Consider the following 27874-nt stretch of genomic DNA (forward strand, 5'->3'; position numbering starts at 1 on the left):
GCTAGCCATGGTCTCCACAGACTGTAGACTATAGTAGATGTGAAGAGAAGGACTCTGATGCACTGAGCGAGAGGGAGCGCCAGGGGCTCTCTCACAGGACAGGGACCCTGAAGGCGGCAGGAGGGACATCATGCCATGGTCTCCACAGACTGTAGACTATAGTAGATGTGAAGAGAAGGACTCTGATGCACTGAGCGAGAGGGAGCGCCAGGGGCTCTCTCACAGGACAGGGACCCTGAAGGCGGCAGGAGGGACAGCTAGCCATGGTCTCCACAGACTGTAGACTATAGTAGATGTGAAGAGAAGGACTCTGATGCACTGAGCGAGAGGGAGCGCCAGGGCTCTCTCACAGGACAGGGACCCAGGAGGCGGCAGGAGGGACAGCTAGCCATGGTCTCCACAGACTGTAGACTATAGTAGATGTGAAGAGAAGGACTCTGATGCACTGAGCGAGAGGGAGCGCCAGGGGCTCTCTCACAGGACAGGGACCCTGAAGGCGGCAGGAGGGACAGCTAGCCATGGTCTCCACAGACTGTAGACTATAGTAGATGTGAAGAGAAGGACTCTGATGCACTGAGCGAGAGGGAGCGCCAGGGGCTCTCTCACAGGACAGGGACCCTGAAGGCGGCAGGAGGGACAGCTAGCCATGGTCTCCACAGACTGTAGACTATAGTAGATGTGAAGAGAAGGACTCTGATGCACTGAGCGAGAGGGAGCGCCAGGGGCTCTCTCACAGGACAGGGACCCAGAAGGCGGCAGGAGGGACAGCTAGCCATGGTCTCCACAGACTGTAGACTATAGTAGATGTGAAGAGAAGGACTCTGATGCACTGAGCGAGAGGGAGCGCCAGGGCTCTCTCACAGGACAGGGACCCAGGAGGCGGCAGGAGGGACAGCATGCCACGGTCTCCACAGGTTGTACACACTAGTGGACATTGAAGGTGACAGCACAAGTCATGCCAATACAGACCACACTGATGTCACCACCCACACTCGCTAGAACACGAAAGACCTGAGCTTCATACGCCATCCTATTACTGACTTGACTTCCTGTAATTGCAGCTAATTATCAGTAACATGTTTATTGTTTTTGTACTCATATAATATAACAGTTAAGAATCACTTTTCTACAAACATTAGTAATAACAGTAATAATAAACAGTGGGGAAATAATTTCAATGAAAGGTTGATTTTTCATTAATCTTTTTACAGTCATTCATTATGGCATACAAATAACATCAATCATTGCACAAGAGTTTAAACATCTATACAAATACTAGCAGCAAATGCTATAAATCACAACTGAATGTCAAGAGTGCTTTGAGAAGAGTAACATAATAAAAATCAACAAAAATGATAGTACAAACGTAAAACCAACAAATTAACATTATAATATATAACATTTTATCAAGGATTTTTTGTGATAGAAACTTGGCAAAAGTTGCATTCAAAATTTTAAGTTGCAGAATATTTATTATATCTACCTTCAAGTGCATCTTAAAGAATTTAATCAATAAAACATGAACACACACACTAATAACAAATATAATATTATTTCTTTGGGAATCATAATAAATAATAAAAATATGAATAGCTTACATAAATGATTAACACAATGTGAGTCAATGTAAAACAGATAATAATGCTAAAAAAACAGCATCACAGTAAAATAATATTCAAACAGAACACAAACATTTCCCTAGAGTTTTTATCTTGTAACACAAGTAACACATATTTACCATATAATTTTTTCACATACTTAATGATTTGGGACTAAACTAATACTCTAAAAAAGAACATTAAATTTTATTCTTGCCTTGTACTACAAATTGTACTATAAGACAAAAACATAGTTTCACAATTTTAAAAACACTCACAACTACTATTGAACATCATAATATATGGAGTACATAGATACTTAATATAATTTTCCTTCCAACATTTAAAACAACATTTTTATGGTGTTAATTTTAAATCAGTGAAACAATAAAAACTTAAGTTTTTATTAGAGCTGAGCAAAATTGGTAATTTGGGTTTGGAAAATTTCTGGCGGGAAAATAATTTTCCCATGGAAAACGGGACAGGAGTGGGAATTATTTTAGGTTATATTTTCAGATAATTTCTATACTATTTTAAAGGTAAAATGTTGTTCTTTTTATTGTGTAGGTACAATAATTTAGTATTTATTCATTGATTTAAAAAAAACAAAATACCACAAAATAAGACTAACCTTATTTAATTTTGTGATAGCTGAAAAATTAAAACAAAAAGCCTTATTTGTGAAATAGTGATGAATGTAGCTCATATTTACAGTTATAATTCAAGTTATTCCTTGTTTTACTTATTTATGATGGCCAAGACATAAGTTTTATTATTTGGTTTGTTTCAAATACTTGTAATCATGCCTGTGAATATTCAGTACATCACCATTACCAGTTTGAGTTTGAACTGCTAAAAATTGTGTTTTTCATCGCGTGCATTTATTGAATAAGGTAAGAGTTCGGTGCTTAGTTTGAAAATAGTTTTAATAACAGAGTTTGGCAAATAGAAATGAATACTACTGGAATAAAATTGGGAAACGGGAAAAATTAATTTCCCACCCGACTTAAGGGAAGGACACATTCTTAGATTTTAGAGAAAAACCCGGATCACACCCAGCTCTAGATTTTATGGTGACATTTTATAGTGACTTAAGCGGCCTTCATACGCAGATTCCTAGCAGTAAGATTTAGCAAATACTGTAGAGGGAGAATACAGGACAGCTCGCTCGTTTTCGCGAGAAACAGACGGTGCTGCGCTCTCGCGGCTCGGCGTGATGACTACCCCTAGCTGCCGCGACCACGGCCGCGCCATACGAAAACCTCTGAAACTAAACTCGCTGAAGTACAAAGAGTAACCGTCAGAATTGAAAGGAATTATTATTAAATATATTTTTTTTAAATTCTATTGCCTTATAGAACGTAAAAATTTTCCTCAAGTCAAAATATTTCTTTTAGAAAAACATACTATCGTGAGTTGTAATATTTACCACTTCCCGCTTTCATTGTTAACTAAATATGCCTTATTTCTTGGTTTGTTGATATTATAGTGATTTTATGCTTTGTTTTTTTCTTCTTATTTTCACACAATTCCTTTTCAGATAATGTATTTCCTCGCAAAAGCATTGTTTACACCTTTTATAAAACAATTGATTATGACATAAATATATTTGTTTTACGATGAATGTGGGAGAACCCGGAGTAAAGAAAAAAAAAAAAGCAAAAGAAGTCATGCACTAGTAGATTGTATGGAATATCTAGCATAGCAGTGGTTATAACGTATGATCGGGGAAAATAAACTTCTTGCTACCTATTTAGGTACAGCTGGATAAAATTTTAAAAGCATATTTGTCTCTTGTATATTATTTGCCTTTTTCATTTACAATGGAAGTGAATCTTGTAAAACTTGTTCTAGCTCTGGTACCATTGTAATAATGCATTAATTTAAATATTATTATTTTTAAGTAACAAGGTATTAATACATATTTAATATTTATGGTAGCTTAATATGGTGCAATTGTAAGTTCTAATTTAAGGATTATATTGTTTTTTTACATTGTGTCAAACGCTATGTACTTCTACATATTTATGTCATACTGAAATTATGTATTTTTTCATCTCCCTTTAATTTTTAATATTATTTAAATGTACATGTTATTTAATTTCATAATATCGTGCTCAAATCTCTGTTAACTGTACATATATTATTATATACGTATTATACACTATATGAACAACTGTACTCATTATATACTCATTACATATTCATAAAAAAACTTTTAACCAATATGCTGTTGAACGATAGCAAATCAATATAGTATTTAGTGGCTAAAAAATTTGGATAGTTTAATTAATTCATTAGATAATTCCCTAAATGAACGATGATTAGCAATAGAATGCTTTGAAAATTTTTACTTCAATTTTCCTTGAAAATATGCTGTTCATTGTTAACTATTTTTTACATCGAAAGCAACTAACTTTTCAGCAAATAAATTTACATCTGCATGGCCGCAAAGAATACGAAGGTTCAACACAATTTTTTTCAAAAGAATCTGTTGATTAGTCTAGGTGCAATGACGAGTTGAATTTAATACATTTTAGGCTTGGAATGCATGGCCGTAGGTGCTGTTATCACGCCGAGCCGCTAGGTAGCAGCACTGACGCTCTTCGCCCGCGCGGCTGTGCTATTAGTATAGAGCTGTCCTGTATTCTCCCTCTACAGTATTTGGATTTAGGATGTGCTACTTAAGTATGCATGCAAGTGTGTGCATGTAAACTTAAGCGTGGCATGCAGGCAAGTGTACAATTAGGAGTGACACACGTGCAATATGTACTGTTGTTCAGGCAGGCATACGTTGTAAGGTACCAAGGTCACACACACACAATGTTGCACACTACTGTTGCACAAAGGTGAGTGTAAGCTAATTTATAAATGTAACATAATAACAAAAAACTATAGCATATCTATTGTTGTGGTGAGTAAAATCCAAAGAGTATTCAAACAAAATTGGATACGATGAAGAACATGATAAAAATATTTTGTGAAACTAGTTTTCCTGCTTCAAACTGCAACTTATGTGGTAAAGAACGCACGTGTGAAGGCAGCTTTTCATAGCTTTTCAGGATTGGACTATATTCACTGTGCAAATAGTAGGTCCTACATTCTGCTTCATTTAAAAAACATGATTTTACAAAGAGACAGAATGAAGACATCTGGAGTCCACAACAGCAACATGCCAGAAACTGATTATAGCTACATATGTAGTTCACAAATGACACAGATGGTTTCCACAGTACAATTGAAAAAGTTAATAAGTGTTAATTTTCTTTTAATTTGAATGGCTGCCTTTATAAAATAAAACTGCATTAATGGTATTTTTAATTTTTCCTGGTAACCAAAAAAAAAAAAACTTCTAATCAAGTTCAACCTTGACAAAACAAACAAAAATAAAATATAATGCTCAGCTGACTTTACAACAAAATAACTATAAAGGGAAAGAGTTTATATGTCTTTTAGAAGGCAAAACTCAACACTTTTAAAATTTAAAGCCTTCTAAGACAAATGTAGTTGGTCGTATAACAAACCTGCTGGTAATGTGATGCAGAAATGCTTAAATGACAAAACATAACCAACTGAAATAAAGCAACGCAGAAGGACTTAAGCCATCACAGACCCGGAATGGTAACCAATAAAAACTCATGAAGTACACACCAAAGTAGAGCGCCCCAGAAATCTGCGACAAAGTAACAAAAGTCTGAATTTAGTGAATTTTAAAATGAAGTTATTTGAGCACAAAATCTAATGATTTAAATCACTATTTTGTACATACGCCATTGCAAGATTTAAATCAATATTCACCATTGCACAAACCATTTAAATAACGTACAAAATCTGCTTGGCCTCGCAAGGTAGGAGAAAGAAGGAAGGGGGAGCCAACACCCCCACGGAGTTTCCTTAAGAGATGCTGGGTGGATCCCTGTCAACCAACACCTAGTAACAGACCCATTACCTTGATGTAAAATACATGGCTTGAGGCTCACACCAAGGAAGACAGATCATAGAAACATTTCTAAAACTGTCATGTGCTTGAAGTATCAACTGATAAGAAAGTAACTTGCATCAAGGAAACCTACAAATTAACTAACAGAGGTAAAATAATTGTATGTTTTACACAAACACAAACAGGTACAAAATTATTAAAATTTCAACCAGCAGTCTTTCAGGGAAGTATGAAGGAGAGTTCAAGTGCTTGAAGCAATGAAGGTTCACAACAGCACTGACCTGCGGATACTCCCCGAGGAACGGATGTTGACATGCTGTTGTAACAGCTGTCTTTTTATACACAGGCTTACGTAGAAACCACAGAATATTGCAAAACCTGTGTGATAGCTTTACAGCTCCGAAAATAGCAACTTCAGAATTTTGACCCCAGCAATTTTGTGTTTTTTCTGAGTTGTGACAGTAGTATTGTACTGAGGTATCTAGTCATTGGTGCCTAGAACTGAATTCCAGACTCGTGGAACTAACAAACACAACGCATTACTTTTACTGTGGTTGTATGCAATCAGAGCAAATACAGTAGAACCCCGATTTAACGAAGTGCTATGGTTACCGAAAATGTTTACTCTAAATCGATGTTTCGTTAAATCCGATTTTCCGATTTTCAATGACCCCCGCACTCATAATCGCGTCCCTACCGTTTCCATATCGTAGACAGGGTCGACGCTGATATCTTGTGCTGCCGTGCTATCTCAGACTTCGTCATCTTTACAACTTCAACGTCTTTTAATCTCGCTCGTACGGCCCCCGGTTCGTACGTACACCTCGGTCGTACATACAGATTTTCAGAAACCGTGAAAAATGAGGCATAAAATAAAAGTTTAAAAATATGTAAAGTGTAAGAAATACGTTAAAGTGTATTAAAATACAGTCGCAACCTGCAGCGTTTATAACAAATACGAGCTACATACACATTGCGTCACAGTAAAAAATAAAAAAATTGGCCGCAAATTGATGGAAAATTTCCGACAATAGCGCGCCGTACGCGGAGAAAGGTCATTGTACTCGGTCAGCTGCTATTACGGCGCGGCGTAGCCGCCGGCTGACTCTCTTTGTTCGCTGAGCTGCGCAGCACTTATAAAAAACGTATTCCAAAAACTAAACACCGCGCACAAAGCTCTTACTGAGAATAATAAAGCTGTAGCAAACAGTATGTATTCGGTACCGAGTAACAGGTGCGCCATCTAGTAACTAGTAACGAAACGTTACACACGGCTGCATCTCGTTACTCGCATTTTTCGTACGTTTTACGCATGCGCGCGCATATTCGATGAATTTGCGTTACAAAGAACGATGTTTGTTTATTAAGTTAAGTATAATTTGGTAATTCGTCATCAAAGTTTTTTTTACTGTTTATTAAAGGTATTGTGTGTGTAGACAAAGTTTGAGATTGGAACAGAAACAACGTAAGAAAGTATTGTTTACAAATTAGAAATATGTTTTTATTATCGCGTATTTTCACGTTTTTTTTTGTTATCTTAAAAGAGATAGTATAAAAAAGCCGCTCTAATAAGATTTAATTGTTTCTTGGTTAACAAAAACTGTTATTTATCAAATATTGTTAATTGTTTATATTCTATTTATTATTATTTACGCGACGTCATACTGTACGCGTACGCAATACGACTCGATTCGTTGCTGCAACATAACATAGCATGTTATGCGGTATCAGAAGTAACGAGTAATGTAACGTGATACGATAGTAACGAGTACTAATTGTTATAGTAACGAATACATACGGAGACGCTTTTTTTCGTTACTTTTACACCTCTAGAGAATAATGATAATGGCGTATTGGTGTGACGTGGTCACAAGTTGAAAAAACCTGGAGGATGGGAAAGGGAATATTTGGAAACGTGTGATTATTGGCTAGCACTGTTACTATGCAGGCGTGTTTGGAAGATAACGTGGTGAGTCAAGCCAGGCATAAAAGAGGGGGAGGGGGATGCGGACAAAGAAACCCTTCATGACGTCATGTGTCGCGGACAGTCTATCTATCCAGGCGCGCGCAATGGCACGCACCTACGCAATTCAGTTACAGCGCCCGCAGTTTTTAAGCAATTTGAACAACTTTTTTAATTTTTTCGTATTTGGACAGATGATGCAAAGGCACATATTAATATATAGTACCTCCATTCTATTACTGACACCACAAAGTGTAATTTTTAATAAGATTCCATTACTATTTACTTTCATTTTTTGGAAATCTATATTATTATTTTAATAAATTGGTGTTTTTTTTAATGGTTCCTGAAAACCTTTACGTTAAATCGCTGTTTTCGTTAAATCAGTGTTCGCAAAATCGGGGTTCTAGTTACAAAAACTAACATAGTATCTGAAGAAAGTACCTTGGGTATACTGCATGATCTTATAGCTAAGATCTCATTGAATGCAGTTTTATTTAAGTGTGAGACATACAATTAAGATTATAGCATACAACAACCATTTTTTTTATTTGCTGTGTAACTTAAGATACAGTAGAGTCTTGCTAATCCAGACTAGATTGGACTGGACCCTATGCGGTACACCAAAAGTCCGGATCAAAGAGAATTGGCCTTAAAATGGGTGTATTAAATTTTTATGTGGGTAAAACAATTAATTTTTTCCTTTATAAATACAACTTTTCCTACAGATAAATTTTAGTTTTAATACAACTGTGTACATGGACATAAGTTTTTAACCTACATATAGGATTAACAAAACAAATAGTTTTGTGAAACATGTTTATAATTAAAATTGAAAGTTTGTCCAATGGGATGAACCCGATGTCCAGACAAGCGGGGACGCTGAGGGCCTACTGGGACTTGGTGGCTGCCTCGCGTTCCTTCACGTCGATGATGGCCAGGTTGCGGCACGCCACGAAGCCCTGCAGCAGCGCGATCAGGGACTTGATGATTGCGACCGGCAGCGTGGCGTAGCACACGGCGCGGAACAGACTCAGCCCGCCCACTGCAGGCAGCACACACGCACACACCTCCGTGTCACGGCAGCAGCAGCTTTCCACACTAACTGTAGCCATTTAGTACTCAACTTTATGCATTACAAATAAAACACCTTAGGACTACATTATTATAGTCAGCAAAATACGTAATTTTTTTATTCTATATTTTTTGGCTAGTTTTATAAGTAATTACTATTAAATATTGTTTCCCATTTCACATCTTAAAAAATTAATCCCTTGTTTAAGTAATTTGTATCAATGTCATATGAAATATTAGAAAGTATTCATTTGCACTTAACAAGCAGATCTGATATGAATGAGTGATTTTATCAAACTGATTTATAAATGTATTTTATTAATCAATATTGCCTCTTTGGATTATGAACTTCATAATGGATACTGCAAATTATAATATCTACGCTCAATATTATATGCACAAATATTTCATAAAACAAAATAACTAACCATGCATTTTAGTACAAAATCAGCCAACACACAGAGGTTGGGTGTGATAGTTTTTATTTCCAAAGGGTTGATACCTTGTGAGCTCTTTCCGATTCGACTAATGAAATATAATAATATGACTACAAAAATACATAAAAAAGATAAAAAAAACTATATAAATGTTATAGTTTATTCCCAGTACATACAACATAACTTAAAAAATGATTGTACTCTAAACAAACATTCTTTAGTGACTTTGCTAAAAATTACTTAAGTCTTTTTAAAATATTTCTGAGCTTATAATTTCAAATAACATCTTTACAAAACTGAGTTTTTGCTCAAAATGTGGGGTGTCAATAAGAAACAAGGCCTGGACAGTTTATCTCGGATGTTTGACAGTGCTCAAAATCCATACACTATTAAATTTCTTTGAACTTGGAATTTTTCATTTCCAATACAAATATCAAGCTCAACAAAGTGTAGCACTTTTTGCATTCTAAAGAAGAGGGGCTTGGTTTAAATTTTACAACTGTGAGTTTTCAAAATCTTCGCCGGCCTACTCGGTTGTACAGTTTTGAATCGTGCCAACTTACTTGCAAAAATGTTGCTAATTTCCCAGTAACCTAAGAAACATAGGCCACACACAATGAAGGCAGTTGGCAAATCCTCCTAGTCCTGCACCCACAGTTTGCACTTCCTGAGCTCCTGAGTCGCTGTGCAAAGCCACCCGCACTAATGTCCAACACACCATCCAAATCAACTCTGAAAGCTTGCCACACTACGCTTGAATCAGCTGTTCCAACTTGCATCACAAAAGGATTTCCATCTCTTACGTCATCCAATTTCCCTAATTTCACTGTCTCAATCCAATCATTTTTATCCTGTCCCATCAATTGATCTTTCAAGATCACATAAAAATATTACACTACAAGTAATTATAAAAACATTTCAAATTGACCATAAACTCTTTCTCTGCACAAAACACAGTTTGCACTGTTATTTCCATCAATGCTGTTCAGCCGATCAATTCGAGTTAAAAATACTGACTGATTTACAAATATTAAAGGAACACACTAATCCAGCTTGGTAACTGACATTTTGTAAATTTCCCTGTGTTTTCCAGGTTTTGAAGAAGCTTTTCAATTGGCTGAGTTTCCCCCAGTTTCGCACACTCTCCAAGAGGACGGGGGACGGGACACTCACGCACGGGCCCCTCCGTGAAGTGCAGCAGGTAGAGCGAGGCGTAGAACAGCTCGTTGCCCGCGCACATGCAGAACAGCACGGGCCGCGACGTGTAGTACACGCGCATCACCGGGTTCTCGGCCACGTCCACGAACTTGTGGCTCGTCTTGCCCTGCAGCAGCGTCCTGCAAGCCCCACGCGTCACTCACCGCGCTGTACTTCAACATGGTTCCACCCTGTCAAAACGGATTATGTTTCACAGTGTTGTTGACATTAGGGACATCAGAGAGGAATGACAGTGAAACAACGAGATGAAGCAGCAGCAGTACACACTGGTGAGGAAAACCCACCAAGCTTCCTGCTCCTGAAAATTCCGGTTCAACCCATCTCAAAACAAAACATGTATCACCTTAGACCAACACAAGCGGCACAGTTCTGGATGGATGCACCAGATGAATGCCTCAGTATGGACATCTACTATTATGTCTTAAGCTAAGATTGCGGTACACAGCAAATGGCACCCTCTGTTGCCAGACTGATACTACCCCACTTGTATGCATTAAAATTATTATTTTGTATATTATCAATAATTATGATACTTTTTTTTTTTAAATTTACTATTTGTTCTTTATATTATATAGTCATCAACCGAGAGCAAAGTTTTCAAAAAATCAGCTACCAAGGGGTTTTTAACCCGGGTAACGCTATTTATTTAATTTAGTAAATCATTAATTATTACAGTATTATATAATAAATAACTAAAATTAATCATTTAGAATAACAATTCAGCATATTTTTTGATTTTATTTATTAAATAATATTTATCTTGATTATTTTACTAAATTAAATGATTATTTTTTACAGATGCTTATATTAAAAAAATTTAATTTTATTGTATTTATACTTTATGAACCATATTTATATCACTCAAGTACTTTATTTTATTTCTATTAATTATTTGCATGCAAATTTAGAGTTAGTTTTTTACTACGCTAAGTATACCATATGCAGGGTGTCTACCAGATTTAGTAAATGAAATTCCCTGATTTTTCCAGGTTTTCCAGTTCTAAAACTTAATTTTTCCAGGTTTTCTTTAACACAATTACGACATTCCATGAAACTGAAAAAACTGCATAACAGTACATTGACGAGTTTCAAAGTAAGTATTTCAACTCACTTAAATTAGTAAAAAAATAACCTTCTTCCAGATGTGGTCAAAGTGACTCAATTGATGGCAAATAATAAATAAAACATGCTGCTACAAATATTTCACACACTTACTTTTGCAAAAACATTAGTAAAAAGAAGCTTCCATCAATTTCGCAGTGACTCAACTTTTGCGTCTATTGCACTTGCTTCAGAACGAGCCAAATCCAAACACTCGAGCCTTCTTCAACTGCAATGCCTTGATCAACTATTATTTTTTCTGCCTTCTTCTTGTCTGTAGCTTCCTTTTCTTTTTGTTTTGTTTGCAGGGCTTCCTTATGCCTACAACTAGCATTTCTTACATACTGAACATGGACTTGGTGATATCAACATGCTCTACACCTCCAGAACGTTCAACAAAGTTGTACACTTGTCTTTGTGCAATCAGTGTTTCTTCCTGCAAGTTTTCAGTCAGCAGATTAGAATTCACTGAAAATCCTCTTTCCAATGATGCATTTCCATGAGAAAGTACCAACATCAGCCTCACAAACTTTAGAAGGCCTGTTTTGGCAGCTACTGTAAGTGCCTTACGAATGAGCATCCACAAGTAATCAAGGTGCCCGTCTTCTCGAGAAAAAGACGAGAACAGTGCTTCAGAATCTGGCGAGGAACATACCAACTCATATGATCGCTCAATGTTATCAGCTTCTTGTCCTGATAGCTACCTGTTTTGAAGACAACATTCTAATCTGTACTTCACACGCTGTTTCCTCACACCCGAATTTAAAGCCACAGACGGACATAAGCAGGAAATTCCCATGGTAAGTTTGTACTTCAGGGGACTTTTGTCTTGAAGTTCTTTTACCATAACCTTTAGACAAGTCCTAACATCATTTTTCAGTAACAGGACAGACTTTTCTGGTACTTTCTCTTTCTTGATGGCATGGCGTACTGCATAACCCAACTTGATATTGTTAGCAGTCAATAGACTTTCCTGGTTATCTACATCCAATCGAGACACATTGTGTTTCTATCTAAAGCTCTTCAGTACCTCTGGTTTCACAAACTTTCCTGCCAAAGCTAATAAACTTTCTACCAGTGAATCATAGAGAAAAGGTGCCATCGGTGCTTCACTTTGGAACATTGTAAGAAACAATTCCAGCTCTGATGCCAAAGAGTGGAAGAATGTCAATTTTAGGTACTTCTAGAAGATTATCTTCAAAGGCACTTTTCACTACATTGAAAGAGACAGATAAAATAGAAACTTCACTAATAAATTTCTATAGATGGGGTAACGTTTTCATGGCACGCTCAGCAACTGCAGTATTTTCTAACCATCTGATTGTACAAAATTTCTTGGGAAAAAGCTCTGATCCAGTTATTATAATGTAATCTGCCCTCCTTGCAGGTACATGCTTAAACAAATAGTAACTGTGCCTCTAAAAACTAACAATGTCCCATTGTGTAGCAGAAAATACAGTTTTGAAAGCACCATGGACCGTATGAAGCCCACAGCTACCAATTTCTAGCAATGATGGCGAATCTTCACGAAAAGTGTCTGTGATATGTTTTTTTAAAGCTAACAAAAATGCCCAGTTTACGTTGGGGCCATCCATAGATACCTGCAGAATATTTCGAAAGTCAACGGAGGAGAGAGCTCCCAAAAATGCTTGCAGTAAACACAGATGTGGTATGCCCCAAGAACATTGATGTTAAGTAAGCTGAAACAACTTGGTCTTATTCGAGCGCGGGAAGCACATGCCGCAGCACGTCACATCAGCAGGATAACAAACCAGCTTGAACCAGTTTGTATCACGTGATTTGATGCCACTTCCGAATCCGATGGTAAACAAAAGAAAATGGACGTGGGAACTGTTCGTTATTTGCCATTCAAAAATAAAAACGGGAGGGGATATACACTTGATGCTACGTCAATGCAAAATGATCAATAAACAAAAAACATATTGCCAACTACAACCTACCAAACAAAAATTCCCTGATTTTTCCCTGATTACAATATTCCCTGATTTTTCCAGGTTTTCCAGGTCAGTAGACACCCTGCATATGTACTCGCAAATGAATCATCTCTTCATATGGGCGTTATCATTAATCAAGGGCAAAAATCTAACTTTTTCACGGTAAGAGTCGCCCTCAAATATGAATCGCGCCATGTGTCTCCAGTAGAATACAAGTGAAGTCTTTATGGTCCGTGTCTCAGCTTATTGCAGTGTAAGAAACACGGCGTCCTTCTCCTCTCAACCATTTATGCCACTTCCCCTTCTCCCCCCTCACCTAAGTTCTATCTAACAAAAAATACAAAGGAAAAGTGTTTCCTCCCCCGCCCGGGGCCGGCTCTTGTCGCCTTCCCCGCGGAGGAAAGACCGCCGTTCTTCAATAACAAGCTCACTCTTTACAGCAGTTTTGTCATGAATGAAATGTTGCAGTAGAAAGAGTAGGAAATCTTACGCATAAACAATATTATCTTTGAAAGATTTGTGCAATGGGAGTGCATGACTTGATGCTGTCATCATTTGTGGGGGTTTTTTCATTCTGTTAGTCCATTTTTATTTGTTTTTTCTTTGTTTGTTGACCATATTCCTGTTGTGGAGTATTGTGTGGCGTTAAATCCTGACAACAGCAATTTTTTTTGCTTAATTTGTGTTTTTTGTCTTTTTGTAGTTTTCTTCTACAGACATACATGTGCTAAGCAATGGCGTATGTCCAAAAGCTTACATCAAGCAAAAACAATGTTTGGACACTTAGAGTTAATACGTGAGGGCAGTTAGTCATGGTGCCAATCGCAGCCATGGCTGGCCAATCCCCTCCTAGCACAGGATGTATGCTAACTCTCCTGCATGGCTTAAACCCAGCATGAGTAGAGTGTATAGTCCCTCCTAACGTTGATTCCCCCGTCTTGCAGCGCGCCCACCCGGCAGAAGACAGTCACGCCACCGACCGGCACCGGCTGGGCAGCTTAACGGCGCGGTTCATGATGCTTACATTCACTGCTGAGCTATTTTAATTTAAAAAATTATATTTACTCGTGACATATTTTGTAAAACCAAACACAGGCTAGATATTTAAGCACATAGTCAGCCACAACATTGCAATGTCAATTTTTTTTAAACCCAAAATGGAAAATTTCCTTTTTGGTCGCAGTGCATTTTATTAAACAAAAAATCTGTATAAAATCTGCTACCCTTACGCAGGTGAATTCGGTAACTTCTAACGCGCGCACATAAGTATAAGCACCCATTTTTTTAAGTTATATTTCTTAAGGTGCATAATGAAAAAATTATGAGTGAAATTTTACGCGCACCACGCAACAAAATATTCATAGGACGAAAAAAAGGTTACCTACAAAAAAAAAAGGCAGCTACATTAAAAATTATATGTGTATGTGCTTTAAATCTTATACTTTAGTGATTTGAAGCATATGCTTCTTGCGTCGCTGTACAGCTGAGCGATTCCTTCCCCTTCCTTCGTCGTTTCCCCCTCTCCGCTACCTCTTTTGGATTTCCCCTCCGCATTCCCACTCCTTCCCCTGTAGTGTGCTATTCCGCTGCAGCTCCAGCGCCCTCTATATTGTGCTTATAAGGGCCTGCGAGGTCTCGGGTCGTTGGTTGCGGTCGGGGGAGCTGTGTGTACTGGTCAGTATCAGCGATGACGGTAACTTGCATACAGTAACGTCACTCTTCCTGCACGATGTGGCCGTGCACTTTTTACATACATTTGTCTCGCCCTTGTAAAGTTAACTTTAATCAGCCACGATGTTCGTTCCAGCCGTTTGGGCAGTACTATGGGCATTTCTGTTTGTGTCTCGCTATACTGCCAGTTTTCTTACGTGGTTTGCTTTGCCACTGGTAAACGTAACGATTGATTCCTTGTAATGATAAATTTATTAACTTCTGAACTTTTTATTTACGCCGCACCGATATTGGCCGCCTTGTTTTGTTGTGGGGCTTTAATAGGTTTCATTTTTCTTTCTTGTTTTGTCTTGCCCTTTAACGCCATACACGCCTTTTGCTGTGCGAGCCAATATCGAGATCTCTCCCCTGGTCGCACCGAACCTCCACGTTTAGGGCTATATTATTCGTTTTGATTCTGTTTAGATTGTTTTGTTTGTTTGAATCAATTTTTATATGGCCTGCGCAGCCCGCCGGGATTTTATACACCTTTAATACTGTTGTATTTTAATAATATTCTATTTTACTGTAACCTATTGTATACTCCCAGTGTTGTTTTCATGCTGCATTTATTGAGGTACCATATCATAACGGTTCACTTATATTTGTATTAAGCATTTACACTTATGATTGTTATCAATAAAAATCAAGTTAACGTATGTGGTTAGTCCTGTTCTATAACAACATTTACACCTCTCTGAATAAATACACTTTTTTCTTTAATAGCTTGCCGTCTGGTCGAACCAGTGAGTCCACCGGGCTGCAAACTTATTCGGGCCCCCCGGCTAAACGTCTTTTACTGCAAGTCAGTTGTGAACTGAAATTTTGAATGCCAATTTATTACCCATGTATGCAAGAGCTTTTAGTCTTGTGCAGCAAACACCCTTTAAGTGAACCCGAATTTTAACTGACGTATTTATTTGCTGTGCTCAGTTAAGGCACATAAACTGGGGTTATTTAGTGTTTAAGCATTGCTATTCATTTTAGGTTTTATACTAAACTGCATGTAATAATTTTTGGCTAATATACACTGCAGAAAAATGGAATGTTGTACATCTATGTCGTACAAAGTCACACCCAATTCAACTGTTTGGGCGCACGTACAATATATGAATATTAATTGATGTTGCAGAAACAACTGCGGTGATACAAAACTATTTGAACAAGATTTTGAAAACTCTTTAGGACTTGAGTCATACTCAGCCAGACTGTAGTGAAAGGAAATTTTTTAACTTTTCTTAAGAGCGTAGCAATGCCTAATTTTAAGACTGTTAAAAAATTTTATGATTTTTTTTTTAATAATCACAATGGCTTATTCAATATTGTAATTTTTTATAAGTTATGCCCATAGTTTTTAAATTATTATATACACCCAGTTAATTCTCTTATATTTTTCAGTAATGTATAGTGTTTTATAAACTATGTGGATATTTATGGTATATAAATAATGTTGACTTTAACCTTGACTTTCATTGCGCCCTAGTACTAATCCGCCTGCACTCTGCCTTTAATGCTGTAGTTTCACACACCACTGGTAATGTTTTATACTCGACACCGCGGGTTGGGCAAGAATACAAATAACATTTGGTAGAAGATGTTTATTTATTAAATTTTGAATATCTTAACTAAATCCATCACCTACAGAGTGTAAGGAACTTGGACACTCATTTTGGAATACGTAATTTGGGCGGACATTGATATGGAGGACACACATGACAACAAGGTAAGTTTTTTGCCAATTTTACAATATTTCTGTTAATCCTGCATGACCTAGCCATAGTGTTGCCAGCTTAATATTTGGCATGTGGGTAGAAGAATGTTGTAGCAATGAAATAAATATTTTTCATAATTTTCTGAGAGATAATGTTTTGAGATATTCAAGGTCATAAATAAGTTACAGTAAATGACCTTGAACTGATAATCCAATGATAATCCATTGTCAGACGGTGGTGTACAGTATCCACAGAAAGGTGTTTTTCTTAGCATTTCAATTCTTATTCTACTACAATTTGGAAAAAAGATGCAGACTTTTATTAGTGTGTAATTTTTTAAAGAACATTTTGATGTTTATACACCTGTATCATGGACAATTATAAAAATAAAAATCTGAAAATTAGAAGAATCACTTACCTTGAAATGTGTCCTTCAAACCAAATTTCATAAAAATTTGAACTGGTAAGGTCAGAAACCTATTTTGTTTGATGGTTAGTTAAAAACTAAGGTTATAGTAGAATACTGGCAAGAGAAGTAGAGCACTCACGTGTGCAGGTAGATCCAGTGGCAGGCTATGTCGATGCACATGCTCAGCTGAAAGAGGAACATGTAGCGCGGGTAGAAGTAGCTGAGTGTCACCAGGAGACACATGGTGCCACAGCGGTCCGTCAGCTGGTCTAGGATCGCCCCGAACTTGGTGCCTGCAGCACCACACATTGTTACACCACCTTCCCCATCAAACATTTATTATACACTTTCCTCAATTTGCAATTAAAATTAGCACCCAAGAAAAAAAACATTTAAATTGAAATCTTTGTGATTAATGCCAGAAAACCATTATTGTGAAAGTAATAAGTTCATCTATAACCCTATCTATAAAATTTGTTAAAAAAATTCCCTTATTATTAACAAAATAAAATCTTTCAAAATGATAAATTTAAAAAATCTCGTGATTATAGTAATGTATTACAGTCTAAAGAAATTGATGATACTTGAGATTTTTTTTGTTTTAGTTTTTTAAAACACTTTTTAAAATATTTGCACTTACATTTGTTGAATATTTGAAACTAAAATGAGTTAATAGTTGTTTTACAGCTTGTGCATCACTGGGATTTTTGTATGTTAACCTTTTAACTGCCTCAATACCTTCAAATGACTATAGCTTTGAATGAATATATATTTTGGTTATTAGCCTCAAAAATACTTCACCTTTAACTTATAAATCCAGCAAAAACTTACTTTCGTTGAAGTACCTTGCCGCGTAGCCATCAAACGCGTCCAACAAGCCACTGATGATGTAGCACCACGACGAGACAATGTGGTTGGTGGGCATGAAGTAGAATGAGACGATCGCCAGCAAGATCCGGCCATACCCTGGATACAACACACAGCAGTGTTATCTCTGCACATCTGAAGCAACACTGTCCAGGACTCAACACACACGTCACAATGTACACACAGATATTGTAACAGTTAGTTCCTCAAGGGACATCAACAAGTGTTCACATAACTGTTGATATCAACTTCGTTATTACATATTATATTGTAAAAGTCAGTCAAAATGGCAGAAACTAGACATTTAAAAAATTAATAAATATGGCACAGGAAGGTTACTCTTGGTTTCATTTTCAAACTAGGCATAACAACTAACTGGCACTCCAAAATACTTTTACAAATTCATGAAAATATAATTAAGGTGGAGGGCTTTTCTACTCTGCAGAAAAGTTAAAACTATGATTATAAGTCACATAGTATTTCAACAGAGGCATAAGACAGAAGCACCACTTGCACCAACTCGGTGCTCGTAAATGGGCGTAAAGGAATCAGCTGCGATGTTTGGGGAACTGTAATCTGCTTCCGTCATGAGGCACAGACTGTCAGTCCTGGGAAGCCTTCCGTCATCAGGCACAGACTGTCAGTCCTGGGAAGCCTTCCGTCATCAGGCACAGACTGTCAGTCCTGGGAAGCCTTCCGTCATCAGGCACAGACTGTCAGTCTTGGGAAGCCTACCGTTTTCATTGTGCTATCATTGTTATGATGACCAGAGTGTCTCTTTAATATCATCATTGGGTTCATTCTGTTTGAGTCTGTGCTGTCCAAGGTTGTTTTGTCTGTATTAACTGTTCTTGATGCAACTATTCCATCGTTGTCAGCCCACTGTGATCGTCTGTGCATTTCTGACGAATCCCTTCCACAAATTCTCTGAGCTGTCAATCTTCTTTAACTTTTGACATCGGCTGAATCTGACTTGTCTGTGTGTTAGTGTATTTATCTTTTATGTCCATTCTTAAGGTATCTCCATGATATACAGTGCAAACCAGCAATGCCATTTGTAAAAAAAAAAGTTTAAAATCAATCTTCTCCATGGCAAGAAACATTCAAAGAACAAACCCCCTGACAAGGACGTCACAGGCGTACACAAATTTCCGTGGTCTGCGCAAGCCTTGCGCCTCTCAATCTGCTGATCATTTCTTACACTGATTTAAACATGTGTTATCACATAGGAATCAATGTAAGTAATAGTGGTTATTTTCTTACGTCGTGGCTCTTCCGTAAATAAAATAATAAAATTCCAATTTTTTTTTTCAAACACTAAGGGTGTTGTTCTATTTATCCTGAAAACAGTGTTTCTAAATTCCTGCTGGATTTTGAGAAATTACTGTTTATAAGGTTACATTAGGTAGCCCGTGCAATAATCTCGTAGCAACTTTATCCTGTAGCCCTTGGTAAATAAGAATGTGTATATTTTGGATTTGGATTTTGTGATGGAGTAGAAGGAAAAAATAAAAATAAATAAATACATGATTCCTTACTGTGCAGCCAAAACCAATTGTCAACCCCTGACAAGGATTTTTTTAGCAGTATAGAGACACGAAGCCCCTAACGTAAAATAGTAATTGTCATTATGTGTATCAAATGTATTAATTTCTTTTTTCACGCCAGGTTACGAGCTATCGTACTTAGCAAGTCGGCGCTCCAAGCCTCCATATTACTAAAAACCATCCCTGTCAATGTTGATGCTTGGGTTTGGATGCACAGTAGAGACTAACATATTTTTCACATATATTTTTGAAGTGAAACGTCTTTGGGAGTTGGGAGCGATGAGAATAAAATTTCAAGGCCAAAATTTAATGCAACGTTTTCGTGAAACATTGTTGTTGTGGAATGTTTCTGACACAAAAAATACAGAGAATAAGCACTTGGCCAAAGATATAAAGCGAGCACTATGATATGTTGGTGGGCTCGTTTTGTTCTCCTCTTTGTGCCATGATTCATTCCTGCACAAAAAAAAAAGAGAGATGAACAAAAGAATAACATTGTGTACTCATGCACTTTTTACAGAAAATAGATAGAGGTATCCTATATGGTCAGCTTTGAATGCATTGAATTAAATTTGCTACCAGTGTGCTTGCGTTCCTCCTTGTTCAACCAGCAGCATAGCGATCACTGTTGAGACAGTCCCTGCATTTTCCGCATAGATAGCATTACATGTTATGAATTTCATAGTTTGTTCAGAGATTCGGCATGTTCCAAATGGCAAAATTGTTTAAAAAAACAATAATACAAACTGGTTTTCTTTATGATGTGAGTATTTTGTCAGTGAGTAATATTAGTTAATTAATTTTTATTTTAATCAAATTTCTAATAATTCCAAAAAAGGTTAGGATTCTTAAATTCTTGAAAAAGTAATGAAAGTTAAAAATCCCCATGTTGTGTTATCTTGTTTATAATAATATTGTAAACTGTCATTTCAATATTTTAAGCAATATACCAATATAATTAACAGTTTAATGATTAAGTTAGTTTAATGACATTTAAATCACTATCGATATGTGTAAATGCTTGGTTAGGTTAGGTTAGCTAAGTTTAAAACTTTGTTAACAAAGTGAGAACGGTAATGTATGTATGTTTCATATTTTATTTACCATAAAGCTATAATATCAACATTAGTGTAAATATTGAAGAAATAAATTCAAAAATTTAACTGTTATTATGGCTATAATTTATTTAATTTTGATTCCTTATCATTTAAATAATTTCCTTAAATCCTATTAAGACTATAGTTTTTTATAAAATTGTCTTCTTTCTCCCTTTCTCTCTCTCTCTGCAGTTTTACCCCTTATGATATACTTACGAGCCGAGGTTTGAATCGCCACACAAGCTTCACTTCTATCATTTGTACTGAGTTACACGTGACAAACGTGCTCTCTTTTTAAAATTATTATTAACTCTTCACTACGTCACAAAATACAAATGCAAAATATACACATCCTTACATATGGAAAACCAACGCAACGCAATTAATACACAGGCTTTTTAATGTAAACAATAGAGTGTAATTTATCAGAAACCAGTATGTTTTTTTTAACCCTATTTTTAGGGTAAAACAATGAATATTTCCTAGTTTTATTTTTCCTTGTTTCATTAGAAGAATTTTATTATTTTTATTTACGGAAAGGATGGGATGAACGAAAATTACCTTTTAGCCAGGTAGATTTTTATTCTTTGAAATGCATAATATTTATTAGTGCTCTTTACACATATACTTTTTCATATGATGGCTCATAAAATCATTATATTTCTAATTCTTTGAACATAGTTTATGATATTCAGTAAACATATCAGGGTGTGCCCTGAATGTATCCAAGCCTGTACATTGCTTGTAAAGTTTCTGCCATGCCTCATTATTATTACTTAATTCGTAATTATTTAATTGTGTGAAATTTTATGCTATATCATGGTTAATGAATAAATTATTTTTTGAAGATAATTTTTTCTTTCTTTTCATAACACAATTTTTTTACACTATTTGCCTTATAATCTGAAGGAAGATTATTTTTTTTTTCACTCTATTTCTTTCCCCAATTTTTGTGTGAACTGAATGCACATTTACATATTAGTACATTTACATTAAAGTGAAGAATAATGCCTGCGGTCCTCAGTTGAAGCTGAACAGTCTGCCTGTGTGTGATGTCTCATTCTCTGTTACAAACCACACTACTATTCTAGGTGTCGTAAACTTCAGTTTAACATTCCGATCCAGCCCCTTCCCCACAACATTGGACTGCTAACGCCAGTGAAGAGCGGGATGAAAGTGTGATTACCATCGAACAAACAACAGTACGAACAGCCAATAGCATTAGAACAGCCTTCTCCACACTTACACAAACTTCTGGCGCAAACAAAAACTGATCTTGAGTAAAACATTGTAATAAATTAGTTTCTGTTTTGGGATTGAAGAAACAAGTACAACTGTTGAAAACAAAGGGTATGTATTTGACACTGACATAGTCCGGGGCTGCATCCTAGCTCGATATGCCACCACCTCCCTAACCACCCTCCTTCCTTCCTCGGCATTTGAACCGCCCGCCGACATCATGGGTGTGTGTGTGCGTGTGAGAGAGCGCCACGGACTACAGGAAAAGGGCGCAGTAGAGTCAGTGCTTCGCTCCTGTGATTATTATTGTGTCATGTTTGTTGTTTTCTTTAAAAAAAAACCCATTATATTCCCTTCAATATTGTTCCACCAAAATATTAGCTGGCCGCTATAGACGCAGACTTGCCGAAGGCCATTTGGCAATATTATCTTTTATATTTAATATTTGATTAACTGAACTTTTATGTAATTGCAGTGCATGTAGCTTTACTTTTAAATGTATTTTTTAAATCGGCCACGGCGCTGTCTAGTTGGAATAATGGTACTGTCCGTTTCGGCGCGCAGCGCCACTGTCTTGCTACTACGGCGGCCATTTTTCGCCCAGTCTCTTCTCATCGCTGCCTGAGGTAGGACGTTTCCAGCACTCCGGGGACTTTAACTCTGCTTCCGCTGATCTGGTAATTCTGTGTGTGTAATTTTACATCCTAATCGCTTTCGTTCGCCCTCGGAGCCTACCTCGGGGGCTGACTGTTTAATTAAATATATTAATTAACGCGAATCTTAAATCCCGGCCACATGGTGGCTGGCCCTCATCTAAACTGATCGCGCCACAAGGCTTTTGAACAGCTTTCTTTCGTGAGTAGATGTAACGTGTTGTGCGAGCCCCCTGTTCCTACAGGAGCTAATAAACCACAAAAGCTCCGAACTCGTGTTGTTCTCTTAATTGACCACGTGTGTACCCTCATCGGCGGGCGTGTAGGACGCCCTAAGAGCCCACTGCGTAAGCATAGCGTGCCCGACGCTGAGAGCGGGCTGAGGTCAGGTTATTCTACAAGCTGCGCGCGGGGGAAACGAGTCATGTCCTCACACGGGCGACGTCACGCCCCGAGTTAGGAGTCTCACCGGGTCCACGTGCCTCACCACGTGGTGGCGCTCACTAACACACCGCCTTAAAGCCGTCCGACAACCCCCAGCCGCGACAACACATTGACCCACAAGCAACACGCAAATATATAAGTTATGAAAATCACAAATAATTTTAATTCCTGTTAAAAATATCACAAATTATCTGTGGAAGAAAATATTTGCAGACATTTGTAAATATTGACAGAGCTTCAGAAACCAACTAAACTCAAACTCTTACCTATTAAATTTGGCACAAACAAAAATATGTTTTCTTCTGAACTCATCTTCCTTGCTCTTAAATTAGACTGTGAATGGAAATCCAAACCTGTAGAAAAAAAATACAATAACTAATTCATCACCATTCTAATAGCAATAATGTTTTTTTAATGACAACTAAATTTCACCTACTATGTGGTAGCTCAATATTTTTTTTCTAGGATAAAATGCTGCTGATCAACAGGTACTACCCTTTATTTTAATAATTAACTATAAAACAAATGCCACTGCTATACTCCACATCTGCTATGCACAATTTACGAGTCTGAGTGCTGTGGATTGTCAATTAAAGTTAACAGAAAAGAGATGAGGAGACCCTGTGGTAACCAGAAATACTGACGATAAGTTAAGATTCGAATCTCAAATTCAAAACTGTACCATAGTTATGGTACAAACTCCAATTAGAAAAAAAATATATGTTATGCAACAACAGCATAAGTCAATTTAATAAAAAAAAAAAAGTGTTTTTAAGAGATGAAAAAACAAGTTTAAAACAGAATTTAAAAAAGTAATTCTTGTTCATGCTCCAGCACATAAGCTTCAAGGTAGATAGATTCAAGTCTAATTAAAATACCAAGTTTAAGGGTGAATAATTAAAAAACAAGCTGGGGTAGATAGGGCATTGTAGACTACTACACCTTAGCATACATATACTTGTTTGTGCTCCAGCACATTAGCATTATGGTGACAAGATCAAGTTTTTTTAATTACAGAGCCCTTAACACAGTGTGTAAATACTCACATCTAGTCATAATGTCAAGTTTACAGGTGAATAATTAAAAAACCAACTGACACTGAGCCTTGTAACTTCTGCACCCTGGAGCTGATGTGCTGGATCACACACAAGTATACATGCTTTAAGGTGAAGTAGTCCACAATAATGAATTCTGACTTGATTTTTAATTATTCTGTAATACTCGAACAGCTCTGCTTTTTTGAACAGAAACAACAACAAAAAATTGGAAAACTGTTGTCACACACTACACATGTCCCCAAATTTATTCCAAAGGGATAGTTTCGTAATTCCTACAAGATTGTGAAATAATTAAATTTTTATATCCTACATTACAATATCTGTGCTTTTATGCTGCCGCCACCATTCATTGTTTACCTGCAATAAATAGAAATATATGTTTTCCATATACCTGAGGTGTTCCAGAAGTAACCTTATTAAAATAAATGTTTCTTAATTCATATGGTTTGTGAAAAAATAACAGTTTACAGCTTACATTACAATTCACGCAATTGCCGACATTGTTTACCCATGTAGGTTTTTTAAATTTTTATTTTGGACAACTTTAGTCAGTGTAGATGTTGTAATAGTGAAATTTGTTTAAATAACAATTGTATTGCAATAGTAAGAAAATTTTAATGCTTATTTTATTTTTGTTGTTCTATTAGAATAAGTAATTGTATTACGAAATATTTGTTTAGTTACACTGCATTTAAAATACATACTAGGTATTTCAAGTTACCTTGTAATGGACAAGTCTAATGGGAGGCAAAAATTTGAATAGAATTGCTAATGTCGTTCAAGTTTTGTGAGGAATATGTGCTGTGCACTGAAGGAGCTGACACATTGAATTGTACAGTCTTTCCAAGGAATTCTTTGATTACAGCTGTCGTATATTCTGCATTTGATATCGCTGGTGTTTCATGTATTCTAGTTTATCCCCGGATCCTGAAGGCTTGATTTTGTGGTGCATGATGCTTGCTGTTTTAGTTCAGTACATTGGAAGATCCTGTACATGAAATAAATTGCAAAATAAGGAAGGATTATGATTGTAGGCTGAAAAAATTCTTTTTATAAGACTTACGATCATAATTCATTATTATGACAAATTTTTTTATGTACAGGATCTTTCGAAGTTACTGAATTAAAACAGCGAGCATCATGTACAACAGGATCAAGCCATCAGGATCATGCTTGCACGATCTTTCAACATACTTATGTAACTAAAATAGCAAGCATCATGTACAACTGGATCAAGCCAAAAGGATCATGCTATTAGGATCTTTTGATGAACTGAATTAAAACAGCAAGCATAATGTAGGCCAACCACAGGATCAATCCAACAGGATCATGCAATCAAAATCCAGGAATAAACTTCAATATATGAAAAGAAAGAATAAGTGTATTTTTTATTATCCATAATTGGCTACAGTTGACCTAAACAAGCTAAACAAACAGATACACGATTGCGGGTAAACAATTTTTTGGCAGTAGCAGTGTGAAAACACAAAAATTTTAATGTCAGTTTAAGCTGTTATTTTTCACGAACCAGAAGGAATTTAAAAAACCATCCCTTCAGGGTAAATATAGGGACATGTGTAGTATGTGAAAACCGTGTTTTTCCGCCATGTCCGAGTATTACCAATTATTCAACCTTAAACTTGGCATTATGACTAGATGCAAGTATTTAAACAATGTTGAGACTCTGTAATTAAAAAACTTGAATCTTGTCACCATGGAGCTGATGTGCTGGACCACAGACGTGATGCCAGCCGCCGGCGCTCCCTCTAGGTCGCACAGGCCGTTACGTCCCAACAACACTCACTCGAATTGCGTGTGCAACGAACACGCCCGTGCGTGATGTGCGCGCGACGAACGGCAGGCCGACCGAAGCGCCCGGCCAGGTGGGGCATTGCGCTAGTGTGTGATAACTGTGTAATTTTCTATTCTTTCCATAAACAAAAATAATAACAATTTTATAGATAATAAAGCAATATAAGAATTGTATACCATTGTAGAATAATTATTGTACATCTCAAATTAACAACTAAGTCCATAACTGGTCGTGGCTGTTTTCCCGCGCTCCACGCGTTATGGCAGAGGTTCGCGCCGCACTTTTTAGCAGTTGCCTTCCGGCGCTCACCAGGGACGGTCGCTCTGCGCCCGTCATGCAGACATCATCGCACCAAAACCAGCATTTAGGCGACATGGCGTAAGAGCATCCTAAGTAATGACTTTTGTATTCGCAATCTAGCTGCGTCACGGCAGTCATCGGTAACAGTCACGCCTCGAAGTATATTTTTCACGTACATCTAAACGTATTTGCAATCCATCACGAACTTTGACTTATTAATATATGTAGCTGCATTCCTGTTTAAGAACTGTTGATCGTGTACTTTTGCCATTTCATATTCAAATTCAGTCATAATATAAATTTTGTTGCAACTTTTCAGTGCTGCAGTGGTTCGCTGCGGCCTTAGTTTTGTCAGTGCTGGCCTCATGATAGGACATCTACACGCGTTTGCCGCCTAACCTGTTCTTGCGCAAATTCGGCGTGTTAAACCGACTGTGTAGAGACAGTCTGACAACAGACTCGGCCAGGGTTGAACCAGCAAGTGTATTAAACCGTAATAAAGTGCAGTGTCTTTTCAGTCAGTTTCCTTTTATTCAAGGCGTCTTGGGTGGCCTGAACAGCCCAGGTAGTTTAAACTAACGATACACCTCTGCCCCCCCCCCGCCCCGTGATCATTTTCAATTCAATATTTATTAAAAATATAATCAAGCAGCGGGAGTGGCGTCACACGTATACATGCTTTAAGGTGTAGTAGCCCACAAGGCTCTAAACACGAACAATTTTTTTTAATAATTTGGTTTCAAACTTGTTTTTTTCTCTTAAATACTTTTTTTTCTTATGAAATTGACTAATGCTGTTGTTGCACAATATTAACGTATGTACCATAACTGTGGTACAGTTTTGGATTCGAATCTACCATATCCTCAGTATGAACCAAAAATAATTCAGAAAAATTTCCCTGGCCCATTCTTTCCCTAAATCTCTAAATTGTTAATGTTCCCAGCTTGAAACTAATATAAATGAACTTTGAATATTTGTTATTTTGAATGGTGAGGCATCACAGTGGGTTTAAGTATAATAGTTAAATCATTAATTTGATTTCATTACATTGAATTTCGTTAAAGCAATCTTTAAATACTTAAAATACATCTAATTAAAAAAAACTCATTATCTGGCAATTAACGCCATCGTATTTGACACCATTTTTAAGATATTTTATTTGTGAGAGTTAACTATTCGAATTCCTAACCTTTCAATAATGTAAACAAAATGAAAGAAATTATATTTTCCATAATTTCTGCAGCAATGAAAAATTAAAAAAAAAAAAAATACTTTGATTTTTTTTAATACCTTATAATAATGTTCGGGCCACACTGAAACCAAAATAAATATGCAACTAAAAAAGTTCACTTAGTTCTGTAGATATCGTAAAATGAAGTAAAGCCAAATATTGACTTTTGAACATCAATTGAATTATTGCCGCTTTGGCCTTGAAGGTACCAATTTAGCCACGAAAGGGGTAATAACATAAAGTACTTGTGACGTATAAGTGCAGTGTGTACTGTTCCCGCTATAATATGTATTTAATAATTCTAATAAGAATTAAAGTAAAGCAATTTCCTCCCCATACCACCCACAAAGAAAAGTGTGCTGTGAAAAATGGGGTGTTGACCACATTGGGGTAAAGTGAGTAACGAATACCCCTAATTCCTTTTGCGGGTTTGGAAATGTTTTGATTGATAATGCCGACTGATTGTTTTACTAATGTATAAACTGCTATGTAGTATTTAAATGAAGTA

The 27874-nt window shown here is 36.7% G+C and overlaps 1 protein-coding gene across 1 annotated transcript; it reads right to left on the reverse strand.

Moving 5' to 3' along the window:
* Positions 1–736: 736 nt before the first annotated feature.
* On the reverse strand, positions 737–27563 carry LOC134535155 (CDP-diacylglycerol--inositol 3-phosphatidyltransferase). Its single transcript, XM_063374141.1, has 6 exons — positions 27426–27563; positions 23231–23317; positions 17949–18083; positions 17257–17410; positions 10186–10349; positions 737–8546 (listed from the first exon to the last, which is right to left on the reverse strand). The coding sequence occupies exons 2-6, from the start codon at positions 23274–23276 to the stop codon at positions 8392–8394; spliced, it is 654 nt and encodes a 217-aa protein (XP_063230211.1). The 5' UTR covers positions 23277–23317; positions 27426–27563; the 3' UTR covers positions 737–8391.
* Between the last annotated feature and the right edge of the window lie 311 nt (positions 27564–27874).

The sequence above is a fragment of the Bacillus rossius genome, chromosome 8 (genome assembly GCF_032445375.1).
Source record: "Bacillus rossius redtenbacheri isolate Brsri chromosome 8, Brsri_v3, whole genome shotgun sequence".
NCBI classification, from domain to species: Eukaryota; Metazoa; Arthropoda; class Insecta; order Phasmatodea; family Bacillidae; genus Bacillus; species Bacillus rossius.